The 16544-nt window shown below is 42.3% G+C and overlaps 1 protein-coding gene across 1 annotated transcript in view; it reads right to left on the bottom strand.

The window, feature by feature from the left end:
* The window catches only part of znf462 (zinc finger protein 462), a 41954-nt gene that overhangs the window by 5668 nt on the left and 19742 nt on the right, over window positions 1-16544 (bottom strand). The window contains exons 2-7 of the mRNA XM_010765978.1: window positions 13122-13363; window positions 7699-12923; window positions 7021-7155; window positions 5142-5548; window positions 3923-4041; window positions 2167-2364 (exon numbers count right to left, since the gene is read on the bottom strand). Coding sequence (XP_010764280.1) covers window positions 2167-2364; window positions 3923-4041; window positions 5142-5548; window positions 7021-7155; window positions 7699-12923; window positions 13122-13323 — 6286 coding nt within the window. The 5' untranslated portion in view covers window positions 13324-13363. The remainder of the gene's footprint in view (window positions 1-2166; window positions 2365-3922; window positions 4042-5141; window positions 5549-7020; window positions 7156-7698; window positions 12924-13121; window positions 13364-16544) is intronic.

The following is a 16544-nucleotide window of genomic DNA, read 5'->3' as shown; positions in this document are numbered from 1 at the left end:
ATCTTTCAAAGAATAGAGAAAATTTCCAAAGGTTAATGCAGATTTCTGTTGCAGAACCTTCTTTTTCTTCATTTGTAATCCACAAATCCTCTAATGACCGCTGAGATGTATCTTTTGAGGGGGCCCATCTGTATTTGTAGTAATTTATCACCTCTACTTCCACCAGTTATAGCAGTAAAACACTAAAATAAAAGCAATGTTTCAGTATTAACAAATAATGTAAATATAATGATCTATCAGTGACAGGGAGCACATTACAAGTACTTTAGATACTTTAATTACATTTAGCTGACAATCTTGATGTACTTTCACCTTTTTCTTTTCAATGAAGGAAATGTTCTTGTAATTGAGTATTTTCACATACTTACATTGGTACACTTTTACTTAAGATCTGCATCCACATCTAGTCAGTAAATATGTTTTTGTAACAAAATGTCATCTTCTCTGCTTATTTAAAAATAAGCTAGGCACTAGATTGCAACCCAGAAGAGTCACTGTACATCTGAAACTCCAATATTCAAATCCACAGTTTTGCACAGCAGGATGGAGTTTAATCTACTTTATCGATCTCCTCCTCATTAATCTCCTTTTTATTATTTTTGAAAGATGTCTGATTATTGCTTCTAAAAACGAAATATTATGTAATATAGGTTTTATTTAATAAAAGACTGACCCCACTCACATAAAGAGTATAACTATGACTGCCATCTCGTGTCCCGTACCTTTTACCCTTCTTATTTCTTTTCTCAAGAGTCTATAATATCAGTGAGAGAGCTCATCTTCTCGGCCTACTTTGAGCCTCCAACACATCAATAAATAAACCACAGTGACACTAATAGAATATCTATCCATGTGAAAAAGGCCTCATTCAGAACTCAGAGTATGAGAAAGCTTGGAATAAACTAATAACTTTTCTTATAAACGTTTACTTAGAATGCTTCAGATCGAATTTCTTACTTTTGCAGATGGTAGAGAGAAATTCACACAAATCAAACAATGCCTCAATTGATTCATGTTGTTAATATCCTCTCTGCATTGTGGAGATGTATGGAGATGAGAAAGCAGATGGACAGCAGATAATGTGTCTTTTTGAAGGGCTTAGGAGCCAAAACTGTCCATTACATCACATCAATTAAAGGTGGAATATACTTCTGAGAGGAGAAGATAGGGAAGGAGAACGCCTTAAATATTAAGGATAACCTTAAAGCAGCAAGAACTTGGGTCTTATATTCACACTTTTAGAGCCAATCAAATCTAAATCTTTTCAAAACAAACCCTGTATTGCTTTTCAAATATCAGAATTGTAGACATCCGACTGAAGGTAGCTAGTTTTGGCGTGCTGGAGAGACATTCAATACGTCAGCTCTGCTCTCTCTCAATGCTTCTCTTGTCTTGGTAGGGCCCAGCCGACAGTGGTGGTTGGTGCAATGAGGAATGCTGCCCTGCTTCAGCTCCAGGGAAGATTCCACCGCTCCAGCAGCAAGGTGACAGCTGCTGCCAAGAACACTCTGCAAGCTGTGCAATGCACCGCCACTAAAACACCTAAAACATGGCATCACATCAAGGAGCTAGCTGCTGCAGCAACCTATGAGAGGAGGCCTCTGTGATAGGAAGGAGTCAGTGATCAACATCAAAGAAGACTGAGGTAATCAAACCTCAGCAGTCAAAACCTTCATTCTCTTATTTATTAAACCAATTTCCGATACGTAATCATTGAAACAACTGCTGTATGTTTCCGTGTTTATCGCTAATGTGATCTGTTACCCTAATAAAAAGCACCTTTGATAAAAAGGTTGAACCAGAAAATGTAGATGTTTTAGTCCTAATGTGAATGAAAGAGCTATTAAGATTTAGTTGATAAAAAATGTTAAGCTATATTTTAAAGAACATGACGTGTATCATATATTTTCAATATGGCTGGATCTGCAATGATAAGTCAATTGATCTTATAAACATAAGATAAATAAAATGAATATACTGTACATGTGTTACTGTACAGGCTTATTTCTAAAAACATAGAATTTGTTTCCATCAAATCCTCTCAACACCAATGTTAAGAAACTAGATTCTGCTTTGAGGCTAGATTGAGGTTTTCTAAATCTGGCCCTGACAATCCTATCCTATGATCTCATCTCTATTAAAATGACATTACGCAGGATCTCTTACCATCCGGGTCCAAGGGAGTTTGCTCTGTGTTACTGGCCGGTCGGGGGGGCCTGGGGGCTCCGTGAGCAGCCTGGGTAGCAGCACGCAGTTTGGGGAGGGTCAGCGCCTCGCCGTGGTCCATCAGAGAGTGCTCCTTCAGCTGGCTGATGGTCATAGAGGAGAAGGGGCACGACAAGCACTTGTATGTGTGCTGCTCACCTGGAGGAAAACCGAGAAATGTAAGTAACAGAATCTGAAAAGTCTTTATAAAAAACATTGCGATAATAAACCAATCCAGCACCATAAAGAAAGCTATTCCCCTCGGAGCCAATCTGAAACAAACATGTCACTTAGTGCTCCTCGTAGTCTAATTAGCCCGATTTTGACTGAAGAAATATCAAGCTGCAATGTTTATTTTCATTGTCTTGAGGTATCACACATAAACATAATCCTTTTTCCAATACCTCAACGTGCACTTCCCTTGTAGGCAATTTGGAAAGTGTAGTACATTGTTATACTGCTTGTTGACTAGTAAACAAAAAAACTTTGAATGTAAACAGGGATATATTCAAACTGCCAGAGGTAGGTGAGTCTGAAGGGGCAAATTACATTATTGAGGAACTTTCACCATAATTAGCATGAAGGCAGGTGTGCAGGTTGGTGAGACGTACACATAGGAAGGAATTTTATACAATACCTTCTTTTAATTTCAAACTCACGATTAAGAGCCATGAATACTGACCACTTTCTTTGATTTCATACCATTACCTTATGTGACTGAGCAGCTTTGGCAACTGTGTGTTTAGCAGCTTTGACAACGTTTTGAAAGCACCGAACAGTGATTTATAACATCTTGCTTCCTACAGCTGTTTAATAAACTTGCTTAACAACCCTAATGCAAGCAGCATCCTGAAGAGATGCACCATAACAACCAAATCGGATCTGATAGTAACATAGCCAACCAGAAGTGGTTTATTAGGGAAAACTACTTCCTAATTGAACTATTTCTGGTGTGCATCAATCCAAAGTATCTTGGACTGTTTTCAGAGACAAGATAGGGAAGCACTAATCCAAATGAAATCACAACAGAATTGGTTTGTGCGAATAAACCACAGCAGTTGTTAACTCTCAGTGCTGCTATTGTTGCCTAAAAACAGACATTTGAGAGCCCTCAGATGCCCCTTGAAAATCTGCTTTTCTAGTCTGCCAGTTCTGAGATTGTTCCTTTTGCGTATGCACTTGGTTCCCAGGTAGGAGATTTTTTATATTTGCTTGAATGCGAATGTCTTTGTCTGCCATCTGGCTCCCTCAACAGCAACAAAACGATCACAGGCGGGAAAAAAATCACATTCAACCACGGACACATGTAGTCATGTTCCTTTGTACCGTGCTGAGTCCTTCATCACTTTATTCCCAAATAAACATAATTAACGATGAATTAATCTAGGCTATTTGTGCCTAAATACAAAAAGGATTCTATTTGATGAGCTTAATTAACTGTATTTAATGTTCTTGGTGAATGGTGAAGCTGCTCCTCCACAGCTGGCCATACTGGGCAGGATAAGCTAAGTCAAGCACAGCATCCTTATGTGGCAGATGATAAACAGGAGGCTGCTATTCTGGCCCGGGAATGTTAGTCACTGGCAACAGCTGTAAAATGAGATTTAATGAATGTATGTGTGTGTGTGTGTGTGTGTGTGTGTGTGTGTGTGTGTGTGTGTGTGTGTGTGTGTGTGTGTGTGTGTGTGTGTGTGTGTGTGTGAGTGTAGGTTTTTACCTGTGTGTGCCTTATGCAGGTGGCTCTTCAAGCGACTCACGTAGGCAGATTTAAAGGGGCAGAGTTTGCATTTGAAGGGTTTGTGGTGGCCGTGGTGAGACTGCACATGTCTGTCCAGACTGGCACAAAAAAAACAAAAGCAGAAGGGAGGATATGAGATAAGAGGATGAAAGACAGGGAAAAAGTAGATGGAAGGAGGAGAGAAGGATGGGAGAGAAAGAGAGAAAGTGACAATAATAGAGAGACAGCATACACTGATTTCTACAGCAGGCTGTTTTCCGCAGCATCAAAAGCGCTCTATTCTGTTTACCTCATAAACAACACATTTCCAAAGACTACAGAACAAGGAGCCGTGGGGTGAACTCATCTACCCACAATCCATTGGTGGGAGGGAGCGTGCGAGCGCCTGTGGGGGCAGTGGCTGTGTTTTTAATGCCAGACTCCTAGGTGGCATGGGAATGCGGCTTCTTTCTGGGTCAGGGCACATACAGTACAGAGGGATTACACCTGGGAGCTCAGAGGAGAGGAGGACTCTCGCTCTGTGTCTCTGTGATGGATACGACAAATCACACTAACAAAATGTTTGTCTCGCTGTAATGTTTGTCTTACTCTCCAAGGAGGCAGGACATCTGAAAAGATTGAGGATTCAAAGGGATTTCCACAGGGTTTAAAATTGTGGTCTGTGCAAATGGAGTTTAACATTTGCAGCTGGTCTACGATTGGTTATGTATGTAAGGATGAGAGTTTAAAATGCACAGCTTTTATTGTTTATACAGCTTATATAATATATGTTCTCTAATAATCTGCATGAGGGATTCACAGGAAATGAAGCATGCATGTAATCCAGTATTGTTGTTTGTAATTTTATCTCATTATATCACCCTCACTGTTCCTGAAGCCATATCACAGCAGCTTTGAGTTATGCCTACTGCATATAAAACATTTCCTCAATTCAATTGGAGCTCCATGGGATGGCTTTTATTTTGAAGCAGACACAGGATACTCAATTTTACTGATATTTAACAAATTAAACTTGCACTAACCTTAATGAAAAACACTTATGAAAGGTACATTCAGAATACATCACTGGATAAACAAGTTGAAACAAATAACATTAAGTCTAAATGTATGCGTTTAATTCATTCCTTATAAAGTCTCATCCTATACACAGGGGGCAGTCATGTGGATACATTGTTAGGATTGACTCCTCTCTACTCACTTATGTCTGAAGGGTGAGACGAACTGGCAGTACTGGCAGTTGTATTTGTCTTCTCTGCTGAACATTGCCATGGCTGAGTGGCTCCTCTCATGGGACCTCAGTCCCTGCATGGACATGAAGACTCGGTCGCACTGGGCACATGGGTGACCCCCCGCTGCTAATCGCTGCTTCAGCTCGCCCTCTGACACCACGGCCCTCGCCGCTGCCACCAGGGCCGCTCCTCTTCCTCCAACGGCCTCCCTCTCTGTTTCCAGTGTCTCTGCGGCAACATCAACAGATTCTGGGGAAACCATCATGGAGGGCGAGGGCCCCTCGAGGCCGTCAGCTTCAGCTGCTTCTTCCTCCTCCATGTCACCATTCGTCAGGGTCTCTGAAGGCAGGGTCAAGGGGACCTCGCTGACTTCCTGCTGCAAAACAAAGAGGAGAGGTCTCTGTTGATTTTGTCTGTCACAGCCTTTTTGTTATGCCAACCCACAATAGGGCAATGAAATGAGAGAGATTAAGAGTAACGAGTTATGTAGATTGTCCAATGTTGATACTTAATCAGCTTCCAGATGACAAAAATAGCTGTTCACTGAAGTATCACTTAGACTCTGCCGCTCTAACCATTTTTCCTAAATCAGGCAAATCATGTTAACAGCACATAAGCGACAGTTAAGCATCTGTCTAACACCTCTGGTTCTGCCTGTGCTCTATCAGCGCAATCATTTCCACTTAAGTGTTAGTTACAGCTCTCTCACTCACCCTGTGTAATGTCAATTGGATGCATTTGTGTTAAAGATCAACATGTGGTTATATTTTTGGCTTCAAAGCTTGTCTATGCAACATCTGTTGTTTTCCTAAAGCCGCTAAAAAAACCTGTCCAAAATACTTTAATCTGGAGTACGAGCCTCTTAATGAAAGTGTTTATAGTCCAGGACAAATGATGGAAAAACATGACCGGGTCAATTATAAGCAACCTGTAACATCTAAAAACAACTGAAACCCTGATCTGACACTCCCCCTAGAAAGGAAATGAAATGACACAAAACTTCATATAACAAAACAAATAAGGACCTAAAGCAGAAAACCTTGCACATTCGCACACCAACAAACAATCTAACTGCAAAGCAAAACTCCGTCCATTTCCTCTTCCTTCATCTGCTGGAGTGCTGGCTGGTTTCCGTTGTCACAAGTAGACGGGCGATCACTGTGACTTTTTTATTGCCTCGAGGAAGCTCATTGGCTCTGTGGAAGGACCTGACCCTGCATTTCATGTGGCCATAAATAAGATGTGGCATCCAAAGGCCCAACCTTTCCCTCCAGTCTGATCTGACGGCCCTCTCTTCATCCAAATGTATCAGAAACAATCGCATCCCTGGAGTTTAAACTGTAATCATGTCACTGTGATAAGCTAATCTCATTTTCACCTTCTTCCAAACATACAGTATGCTGGTAGAGGTGATCAAAATACACAACAAAAGTACTCAATATTTTGTAGCAGGCCTCAGTTGCAGAAGTGAGTACAGTACATGTTATAAGAGGAACCAAGCCTCTGTTTGGATGAGACGTTGGATCTTCAGGCCTGTTCCTCTCTCTGGCAGCCTCAGTGGAATACTAATGTTTGAATAGTAACCCGCCGCTGCACTAAAAGTTATGGCTCACTACTCTGTAACCCCCCCCCCCCTTTACTGCAATGGGACAGTGTTGTTTGCTTTCTCTGGGGGAAGCTGACAGACTGTCTACCCTCCGTCAGTAAGAAACAAAATGGGAAACAGGAACCAAGTCAAGTAAAACAGATCACTGCAGAGCATGTGGGATGAGGAGTGTGGACGAGAAAAACCTATACAATATAGAAATAATATTATTTAATAATATGAATAAATCCAACTCCATTTACCTTGACATGTCCCTCTTTGACCTCTCCATATTGGACGTGCTTCCTCAGGTGGTTGCAGATGGCTCGGAGGGTGGGGTGCATCTCTACACAGAAGTTACACCTGAACCCTATGGGAGCTTTATTTTCAGTGCTTTCCTGTTCATAGGGAAAGAATGACAAACAATCAGTTGTTATATTCACAGTATTTGTTTCTTTCAGTTTGACATCTTTTAAAAAAACATTTTTGAATCGATTTTAAGGACAATAACATTGTATAATCAAAACCATCTGATTTATTTAGTTATGGAATATACATGAAATGAGATTGTATGTGTTAACTTACTTACTATGAAACTATTTATAACACCTTATTATAACTGTTTTTCATTTTTGTTGACAGTTGAAGGGCAATTTGAAATCCACAATTATCCTTGTTTTGTTACTTAAGGTACTACTGCAATGATTGTGGGTTTACTGTCATGTTATGATAAATTAACAATACTCTCAATGATGAATGATGTTGGTACAACACCTTTGCAGCCCATGACAAGTAGTTAAGGAACAGCTATAGTATTATAGACAGTGGTAGCTTACAGCATAATAAGAGATGCATGCCTCAGATATTATTGATGAAGATTAAATTATGCTGATTTTATTCTTTATTTACAAGCTTTAAGGCAGACATGTATCTATGCTTACCTTCTCAGGTTTGGTCTCGGGTTCTGTTGCTTTCTGTTTGCTGAGCAGCTGCCTCCTCCTCTCCTGCCTCATGGCCCTTTTCTGAAACTCCTCATTGTGGTTCAATAGATGTTTAGCCAGATTTGGGAGAGTCAGGAACTTCAGCTCACAGTGAGAACACTTGTACAACTCAGAGTCCTCGTCCCCGGGACCTGGCGACACCACAAAGTCCCTCTTCAAGTCATTGCTGTGGTGGTCGCTGTAGTGCATAGAGAGCAGCTCGCCTGTACTAAAGGACAACCGGAAGCATTTCAAACACTTGAATGGCAACCAATCCACCTCTCCGTCCTGCTCGGGTTCAGGTTGAACTTCCAGCACTTCCTTTTCGTCTTCTGCCATTTCACTGACAGCAACCTTCTCGGGTTCTTTGGCATAGATAACGGTAAAGTAGCGGCCAAGCTTGCTGGCGTGCTGCTTCTTGGGGAAGACACCTGGGTGGCGTTTAATGTAGTGAGAGACAATGCTCTTCCTGCTGAAGGCCTGAAAGGGGCAAAGAGAACACTTTCGTCTCTCCACAGCCAAACGCAAGTCTTCACTCATTTCTGTGTTTTCCGCTTCTGGCGGCGGGGCTGCTATCACTTTGATAGGCGTTTCAGTCAAAGTCTTGGAAGCAGCCAGACAATGGGTATAATAGGCATCAATATCGTGCCGCTTCTGGTAGTGTGCTGCCAGACCTTTGCGTATAGGGTTTGTGTATGGGCACAGAGCACATTTAAAGACATTGTTTTTACCCTCTGGCTGTGCGCGGACGTTGTTGTGCTTGATACGGTAGTGCCGAGCGATGCCTTTCCTGGTGGAGCAGAAGTATTTGCAGAGCTGACACTTGAACATAGCATGTTTCTCTGTCTTATTGACGGGTAACTGGGCGAGGGCAAGGTCCAACTGACCGACCTCCTGGACTTGTGCTGCACTTGATATATTACCACCACTGCATTCCGCTACTGGCTCTCTTTCTTTACCGGGAGTGAAATATGTCATAGAAGCAGAAAAGATTTCAGAGGCAGACTGATTGTGATATTTCTCATAGTGGATTTTGAGTTTCTCCAGTGTCCCATGAGTGTACGTGCACATTTTGCATCTGTATGCCCCGTAGCCTTGCCTTTGAGTTTTGCACTTGTCATCTCCCTCATTTACGTCAGGAATTTGCTCGATATCGTCTGCAAAGTCTTCCGCAGTGACTTTCACTAATGGGTGTCTCTTTTGATAGTGAGTTAGAACACCGTGGATTCTGGAGTTAACATACGGACAGTGACGACATTTATACACAGAGCTGGGGTTGATGTCGGCCTCCTGTGCAAAATCTGCAGCCTTTACTTTCATTCCTGGGTGCTTCTTCCCATAGTGAGTGAGGAGGCCATGGAGACTGTTGTACTCTGATAGACATACAGTGCACTGGTAAGTATTGTTAGAGAGGGATAGACGTGGGTGGGGAGGATGTGGGCTTTCTTGAGGTGTGGTGACAATGACCAGCGCGCCATCATCTTCAACAGGTTGGCATTCGAAAGACATTTGTTCTTTGACAACCTGCTGGTTTATATTTTCATCTGAGCCATTTCCTTTGATAATATCCAAAAGCACAGATTCATCCCCTTTAATGGCCCAAGGGTGGACTGCCTGATAGTGACTAGTGATGTCCCATATTGTACAGGCCTCAAAGGCACAGTCTCTGCATTTGTAATGTTTAGTTTCCATATTGCCCCCTTGTTGGGTCTCCGGACCAGCCCACAGCTTGCTGGCCATGTAAGTGTAATCCACATTGTGCTCAGGATGGCGTCTTTGGTAGTGGAGCAGCAGACCCTGGGGTTCAGCGTGGGAGTAGATGCACCACTCACAGTGGTAGCCAGCCTCCAGGACGCCATCTTGGTAAGCCCAGTGTAAAATGGTCATAGCTGTGGCTTTAACAGTGGGGTGCTCTTTCTTCAGATGTTTCTTCAGGGCATAGATGTAGGGGGATGTGTAGGTACAGTGTCTGCACTTCAATGAGCGCAGTGACGTAGTGTTTTCCGGGTCCGGAGGGGCTGGGATCAATGCAGAGGAGACTGAACTCGACTGAACCATCTGTGCACGCTCGCGCTGACTCCGGACAACTGCAGTGTGACGACGCACAAGGTCAGCGTTGGCCTTGGTCTCCTTATGCTTCTTCTGGTAATGGATTAGCACTCCTTTTACAGTGCGGTTGCCATAATCACAGTGCTGACAAAAGAACAGCTCGTCCTCACCTTTCTCACCACTTCCTGGTTTCGGGCTCGTGTTGTTAGACCCATCATGACCGTTGTTTTGAAACTGCTTTAAAAACTGTTTGGGAGCTGCAATTTGAAGTTCATCCATTAATTTCATCAAACCAGGGGTTGGGGTGCCATGTTTGATATATTTTGCCGTCACTTTTACTTCAGGGTGTCTCTTTTGATAGTGGACCAGCACACCAACAACAGATCTGTTACTATACACACAATGTTTACAGTAGTACATCTCTTCATCCGAACCATACAGCGCTGTGCTCTGTTGTTTTGGAGGCGTTGCCATGCTTATATTATGTGAAGAGTTTGCAACAGACTGCGATTGATCCACCGTGATGACCTTCATGGTTTTCTGTATACGGAAATAAGAAGCCTTTTGCTCTGGGTGTTTCTTCTGATAGTGGACCAAAACAGAGTGCATGTTGGGGCTAGCAAAAGAACACACATCGCAATCATAGACAACAACATTACCACTAATAGATTCTTTAAGGTCTGCCTCGGCATTAGGTTCAGGGGTCTTGGGGGCGGTTTTCGGCACTGGACTGGAGGACGACCTTGGGGTTGACGTGGCTGAGTTCAAAATCTTAGGGCCCGAGTTTAATATTTCCCTCAGGGTTTGAGATTCACCCGTTTTTGGGGACTGCTCCACTACATAGCTAGAGAAGATCATAGCATTGTTTATTTTCACTGTAGGGTGCATTCTTTGGTAGTGGGGCATTAGGCTCCTGACATTGGGGCTTGTGTACGAACAAAAGCGGCACATGTATACCAGATTTGGTTGGTTGAAGTTGAGCACATTGCTTGCTTCAGGGTGGTGCTCCATGTAGTGTTGATGCAGATCATTGTAATTTGTGTATTCGATGTAGCACTCTAAGCAGCGGAAGACTGCACTCTGGTCCTCTGAGTCCAGGATGTACTTAAAGCTGAACTTGATGTAAGGGTGCATCCTCTGGTAGTGGGTGCTGACGCTACGAGCTGATTTGTTGTGGTAATCACAGTGTTTACAGTAGAATCGTGCTATTCCTACTTCCTCTGGATAATCAGCGTTCTCTTGGATAGCACTGTCGCTGGGGTCAGCAGAGATGTTTTCACTATCATCCGATAGAGTCATTGATATAGGAATGTTTCTAGGTTTTGACTTAGGGTTGCTTTTTCTTTTTCCTATTCTGCCTCCCTCTTGAGAAGTCATTGAATCTCTTGCATTAAGCTGTTGTGTGTTATAAGTGAAGACAGGGTTTTTATTGTCATGGTTTCCACTGTCTGCCTCAGCGCCGGCTTGATTTTCTCCTGCGTCTTCATCATCCATGTCATCTAAGTTTATGATCATGTCCTGTTGGCTTTGGCTTATCTTACTTTGAAGGTTACTGGCAATTTCATCAATTCTAGTTCTCTTCTTAACTGAGGACAAATCCAAAGGCAAGTCGTTAATGGACTTTCTGGCTCTTTTCCCTGTTACTAAGGGCTTTTTGGTGGCAAGTCCTAAAATGGAGGTCTGAGTTTTTTGTAGAAAGATTGGAGAAGCGTCCACATCAGAGTCCTGCTGGTCAGTCAGCTGGCTTTCAAAGGCAGAGGGATCTAGGTCATCACAGTAGGAATGCTTATGCTGCTGGTGAACCCTCAGACCTTTCAGAGTGGTGGTGGAGAAGCTGCAGAGCGTGCAGCGATGAGGATTCTGCTGGTCGTTTGGTGTGCTGGTTAACTTTTTTCCATTGACTTTGGAACTAACACTACCCCCATTAACTGGCTCTGCAGCAGTGTCATTGTGAGAATCTGGACTATCACTTGTTAGGTCCATGGTGTCTACATCTGAGGAAATGTGGCTCTGTTTGTGCGTGCCTAGTTTGAGAGGGCTGGTGCAAATGAATGGGCATTCATCACATTTATACACTGTGGTTTTGCCAGAAAGATGAATGTTTTCAATGTGGCGGGAGATGCTCCGCCTGTGCATGGTGAGGAAGGAACAGAAGGGGCACTGAAATCGGTTCATGTACTTTCTAAAGGGTATTCCTTTAGTCTCCAGTAATTTATTATCCTCATCAGTTAAAAGCTGCTTTGCATCTGCTGACAGGGTCCCAGTATAGCTGGGATCATCCATATCACCTAACTCTTCTTCATCATCATCATCCTCTAAGCTGCTGTGAGAGTCCTCGTCATTGACAGCGTCGGCGTCCATCTCTACGATACTTTTGGAGACATCAGAGGAAGAGAACCTCTTGGACAAAATAGAGGAACCTGTGCTGTTGGGTGCTACTGCATTCATCTGTGTGTAATGAAAGGATGAGATCTCTTGGACTGTTTTCTCCAAGGTGTTTTCTGATGTTGTTTCTAATGGCTCTTTCTTTTCACCAACATCAATGGAAGTTATCTTTAATCTAGTCTGGCTTTGGGAAGCGGAGGGAGAATCTGGTTTGGGTGAGCTTGCACTGGCCTCCCTTTCCAGCTCTGCAATGCTGGAAACTATCTTGACCTTGTCACTGTGTTCCTTCACCACATGATCAGTCCAGCTGTCCTTCTGGTCAGTTTGATATTCGCACCATTCACAGGCAAATGTTCCCTTCATGAGTCCACCGGCTGAGTCCGATTCCTCTCCGGTCTCAGTGTATTCTGAAAGATCTCCAGCACTCTCTGCGGGAACCTTATTATGATACATTAGTTGGTGTTTCATTATCCTTGCTTTACGTGGAGACTTGTATGTGCAATACTGACAGGAGTACACTTTTGAATGGTCGTTTTGCATTATGACGGTGTAGCCGGGCTGCTTATCTCCCTGCGACGAGATACTTGCATCTGAATCTTCCTCCACAACATCATGCACCTTTTTGGTGTGGTTTCTCAAGAATGACTTTGATCTGAAGTAACGGACACAGAACTTGCACTGGTAAAATGGTATGTGGTTTTCAGCTGTCTGCTTCTGTGGTGTTTGGTTGGAATTGTCAGTAGAGTTGGGGCCTGAAAAAAGATGAGAAAGTGTGAGAGATTTCTGCTCTAATTTAAAATGCCAGTTTCTTTAAGATAATAAAACCAGCAACAACTCATAAATAATATGCTCCTCGATGAAATATAAAACCATCCTAGTATGCAGAGTTATTTGTTTCCTAATCCTCAACAAATTAATCTGTAACATCTGATTCAATGTAGTTGACATACTCATTCCAGCTTTAGGAGACGTATAATCCTTTTCATCCTTGTCCTCATATTCCACCTCCTTTTCATCCTCGCCTTTGAGAGAGCCAGACCCATCTGCATCTGCAGGCTGCAGGAAAACGGTGTGCACGTCCTGAATGTGGGTCTTCAGGTCCTCGTATGACTCTGCACGGAAGTCACAGCCGTCACACTGCAACATCTCCATCACTGAAACCTGGGAGCACTCCCTGGAAAATCAGGGAAACCTGCAAAGAAAAAAAAATAGAGAGAAATCATGAGGACATGCAGCATTACATGAGTTTAAACAAGAATACAAATAATTCATAAGAATCAAGGTAAAATACCACATGAGCCATTTAGAGTTCAAGTAAGTCAAATAGTATTTTCTACAGAAACGAGACCCATATGTACTGTAGGCTGCAGAGCAATTTCAAAACAGGAGAAATATCATTCTGTAATATACCAATATTCAGTTTAATGAACATGCCCTTCCATAAACATGAGCTTGGTGATAATACAGCATGATTACTGATGGGATTCCTGCTGTGAACCAAGAATAATCAAGTGAAGGATGGATGACACACGTTTCACAGAACCATTAAGACTATGGCCAGACAAATATACAATGCTTTGAAATGCATTATGATTATGTTTTCAAAAGCCAGCCTTTTCAAGTTGTATTTGCAAGAATTTGCTACAAAATATAACATGTTGTTGGAAATATGGCCCCTCAAGTAAATGTGACTGTGATTGCAATTATAATTATTCAGACATAACATTTGTATTTCCTTATGATTGATTTGTTATTGAATAATGCATAGGACAAATTAAAATAGCACATTTTTACTTCTAATACAACTAAATCAATAGTCAAGTATGTCACTGGTTGTCATTGGTCCGGCAGTGGCTCAGTTACTAGGGGCTTGGACTGTGAGCCGTAGGGTCGCCGGTTCAAGTCCCCGAGCAGACCTAAATATGGAGTGTGGACTTCTACTTCTACCTCCTGCCCTGCCGTGGTGCCCTTGAGCAAGGCACCAGACATCCCCCTTCCCCCCTCACTCCCATTGCTCCCCGGGCACTGTACAATAGCTGCGGTTAAAAGCAGAGAACAAATTTCACTGTGTGTGCTGTGTGCTCTGCATGTGTGACCATTAAAGAGGGTTTCATCCCTCCCTATTCTCTCTATCTCTCTCTCACTGAAATGTTGTACTGCAAAAATTATATTCTCAAAACTTATTATTTAAAACTGTAACAAATAACCACTGTCTCATTATGAAAACAAAGCCACACTGAGATACTCACAAATCTTTATAACAAAATAATATTTTCCGTAAAACAATGCTGTCAAGAAACTCTGATAGAGATCCTCATCAACATGACGAAGAGGAGAATTCAGCAGATGCTGATGTTACTCAGAATACTAAGAAGGTCCCATTTTTTTTAGCATGGCATCAATCTAAGAACAATGGAGGGACTGCAGAGGGATTATGGGCTGATTTTTCCCATTTGTATTACCTTGGGATAAGCAACAGCTGGAGAGCAGCCCCACAGCTCAGTATTTAGAGCAGACTATTCCATCAGATTGTATCAACTGCTAGTCTGAAATAAGATTGAATGAATCAACAGAGAGATGAAGGCTTATGTCTCTGGGCTGCAGTTTGGACTTGGCCAGAGAAATGTAGTTGATGATGTGCCCATCATTTCACAGCTATTTCATCATCGCTGGCCATTTTATCTTGAAAAAATATAAAATAACTAAATTGAACATGTAACTCACACTAGTTATACGATGGGCACCTAAAGGGCACCCTTTTGGTTCTTGAATAAAAACCTAATTTAGTGGGAATGCTGTTAACAGCATTCCAACTAACTGTTATTCTACGCACGAAAAGTTTATTATTATTCCGCCGACTTATTTTGGCCCTCTTCTCCTCCCGCATTGGACATCGCAGAAACTCCATTCAAACATCAAAACGTTCAGCTTGGTCGGGAATCGATGGCTATTACTTTTCTCATTCATAACTTTCATAATTCCAGAGATACATCCCATAATACATCAACATTTTAACGTTGAAGTCAATGGAGAAAATCTTCAGACTTCAACAAATCTTCATGCAATTCAACTGCTAACTGTTCATTCATACTTTCACTCAGACACCTCATTCCAACTTTAAAATGTTACACATCTTTCTGGCATTATTCGTGTAAAACAACTTTTAAATCTGATTCTTCCTTTTAGAGATATTAAACATTGTTCAGACCTTGTTTTAGAGGTTTTCTTCACATTTTAACATTAACTAGAGTGTGTGATGTCACAGCTAGAGTAGACAGCTTGAAATTCGCATTCATATTTCTTTTTAAAACTGCCATAATTCCCAATCCCTACATTCTTGACACATCATTTTTAATGATAAACGTAGGAAAACATCTCGTAGCTTGAAAAATGACAAATGATTAGGCAAAAAAAATTAAACAAAGTGCCTCTTGAGGGCATGAAGTGACAAAAATGTTCAACATGTCTCCATTAAAGCCCATCGTAATTTCAGGCAGATATTTCCTCACAGCACAGCCGCACACCTTTAGTTAAACTGCCAAAAAGGCCACATTATTAACCCGAAAGTACACAAACATTACACTTCAGATACTCAACTTCCTTGATATGCTTCACATTTTGAAATTTCACAGATATCTGTTACGGTTCTTCCACAAAACGTTCACATGTAAGAGGTTCATGCTCTCATTCAGAACAGTGAAGCCTTTGAAGTCTAGGCACCTTGTTAGCTCAACTATAAACACCTGTGCAATGGAACACGATGATGTCATCACTCCAACTGACATGCTCAGAGCAGACTTCAGATAGCAGTGTGCAAACAGTCCAGCCGTGAAGACATCTACGGGATAGTTTTGAGATTTCTTCGAATGCCGTTGCCATGGCAACACAATGCTCGCCTTGAAACACGGTTTTCTCATAACTTCAGTGACAATACTCCAGCCCAGAACTTCACAGGTTTGGTAACGATGCAGCCATCCACGCATCTAAGCGTAGTATGGGGTGTCATCAAATGCCGTTGCCATGGCGACGGACCACTCGCCATGAAACACGATGTGGCTTTAAGTCCCATCGACACGGTCCAATCGTCCCCCAATTTCACTTGTATATCACCGGTCCATGCCTCAACAGCTCTACGCCAAATCTGAGATCTCACCATATGCCGTTTCCATGGAAACGCATCCCTCGCCATAAAACATGATGTCGCTATAACTCCTATGAAATTTTAAAAAAGTGCTCAAACTTCACGTGTGCTAACAGTCCAGCCGTGAAGACCATCTACGGGACAGTTTTGAGATTTCTTCAAATGCCGTTGCCATGGCAACACAATGCTCGCCTTGAAACACGGTTTTCTCATGACTTCAGTGAAACTGCTC

Source organism: Notothenia coriiceps, unplaced genomic scaffold, assembly GCF_000735185.1.
Source record: "Notothenia coriiceps isolate Sejong01 unplaced genomic scaffold, NC01 NC01_scaffold00002846, whole genome shotgun sequence".
Taxonomy (NCBI): Eukaryota; Metazoa; Chordata; class Actinopteri; order Perciformes; family Nototheniidae; genus Notothenia; species Notothenia coriiceps.
The sequence above is the reverse complement of the archived record's forward strand: the minus strand, read 5'-3'. Positions and strand labels throughout refer to the sequence as shown.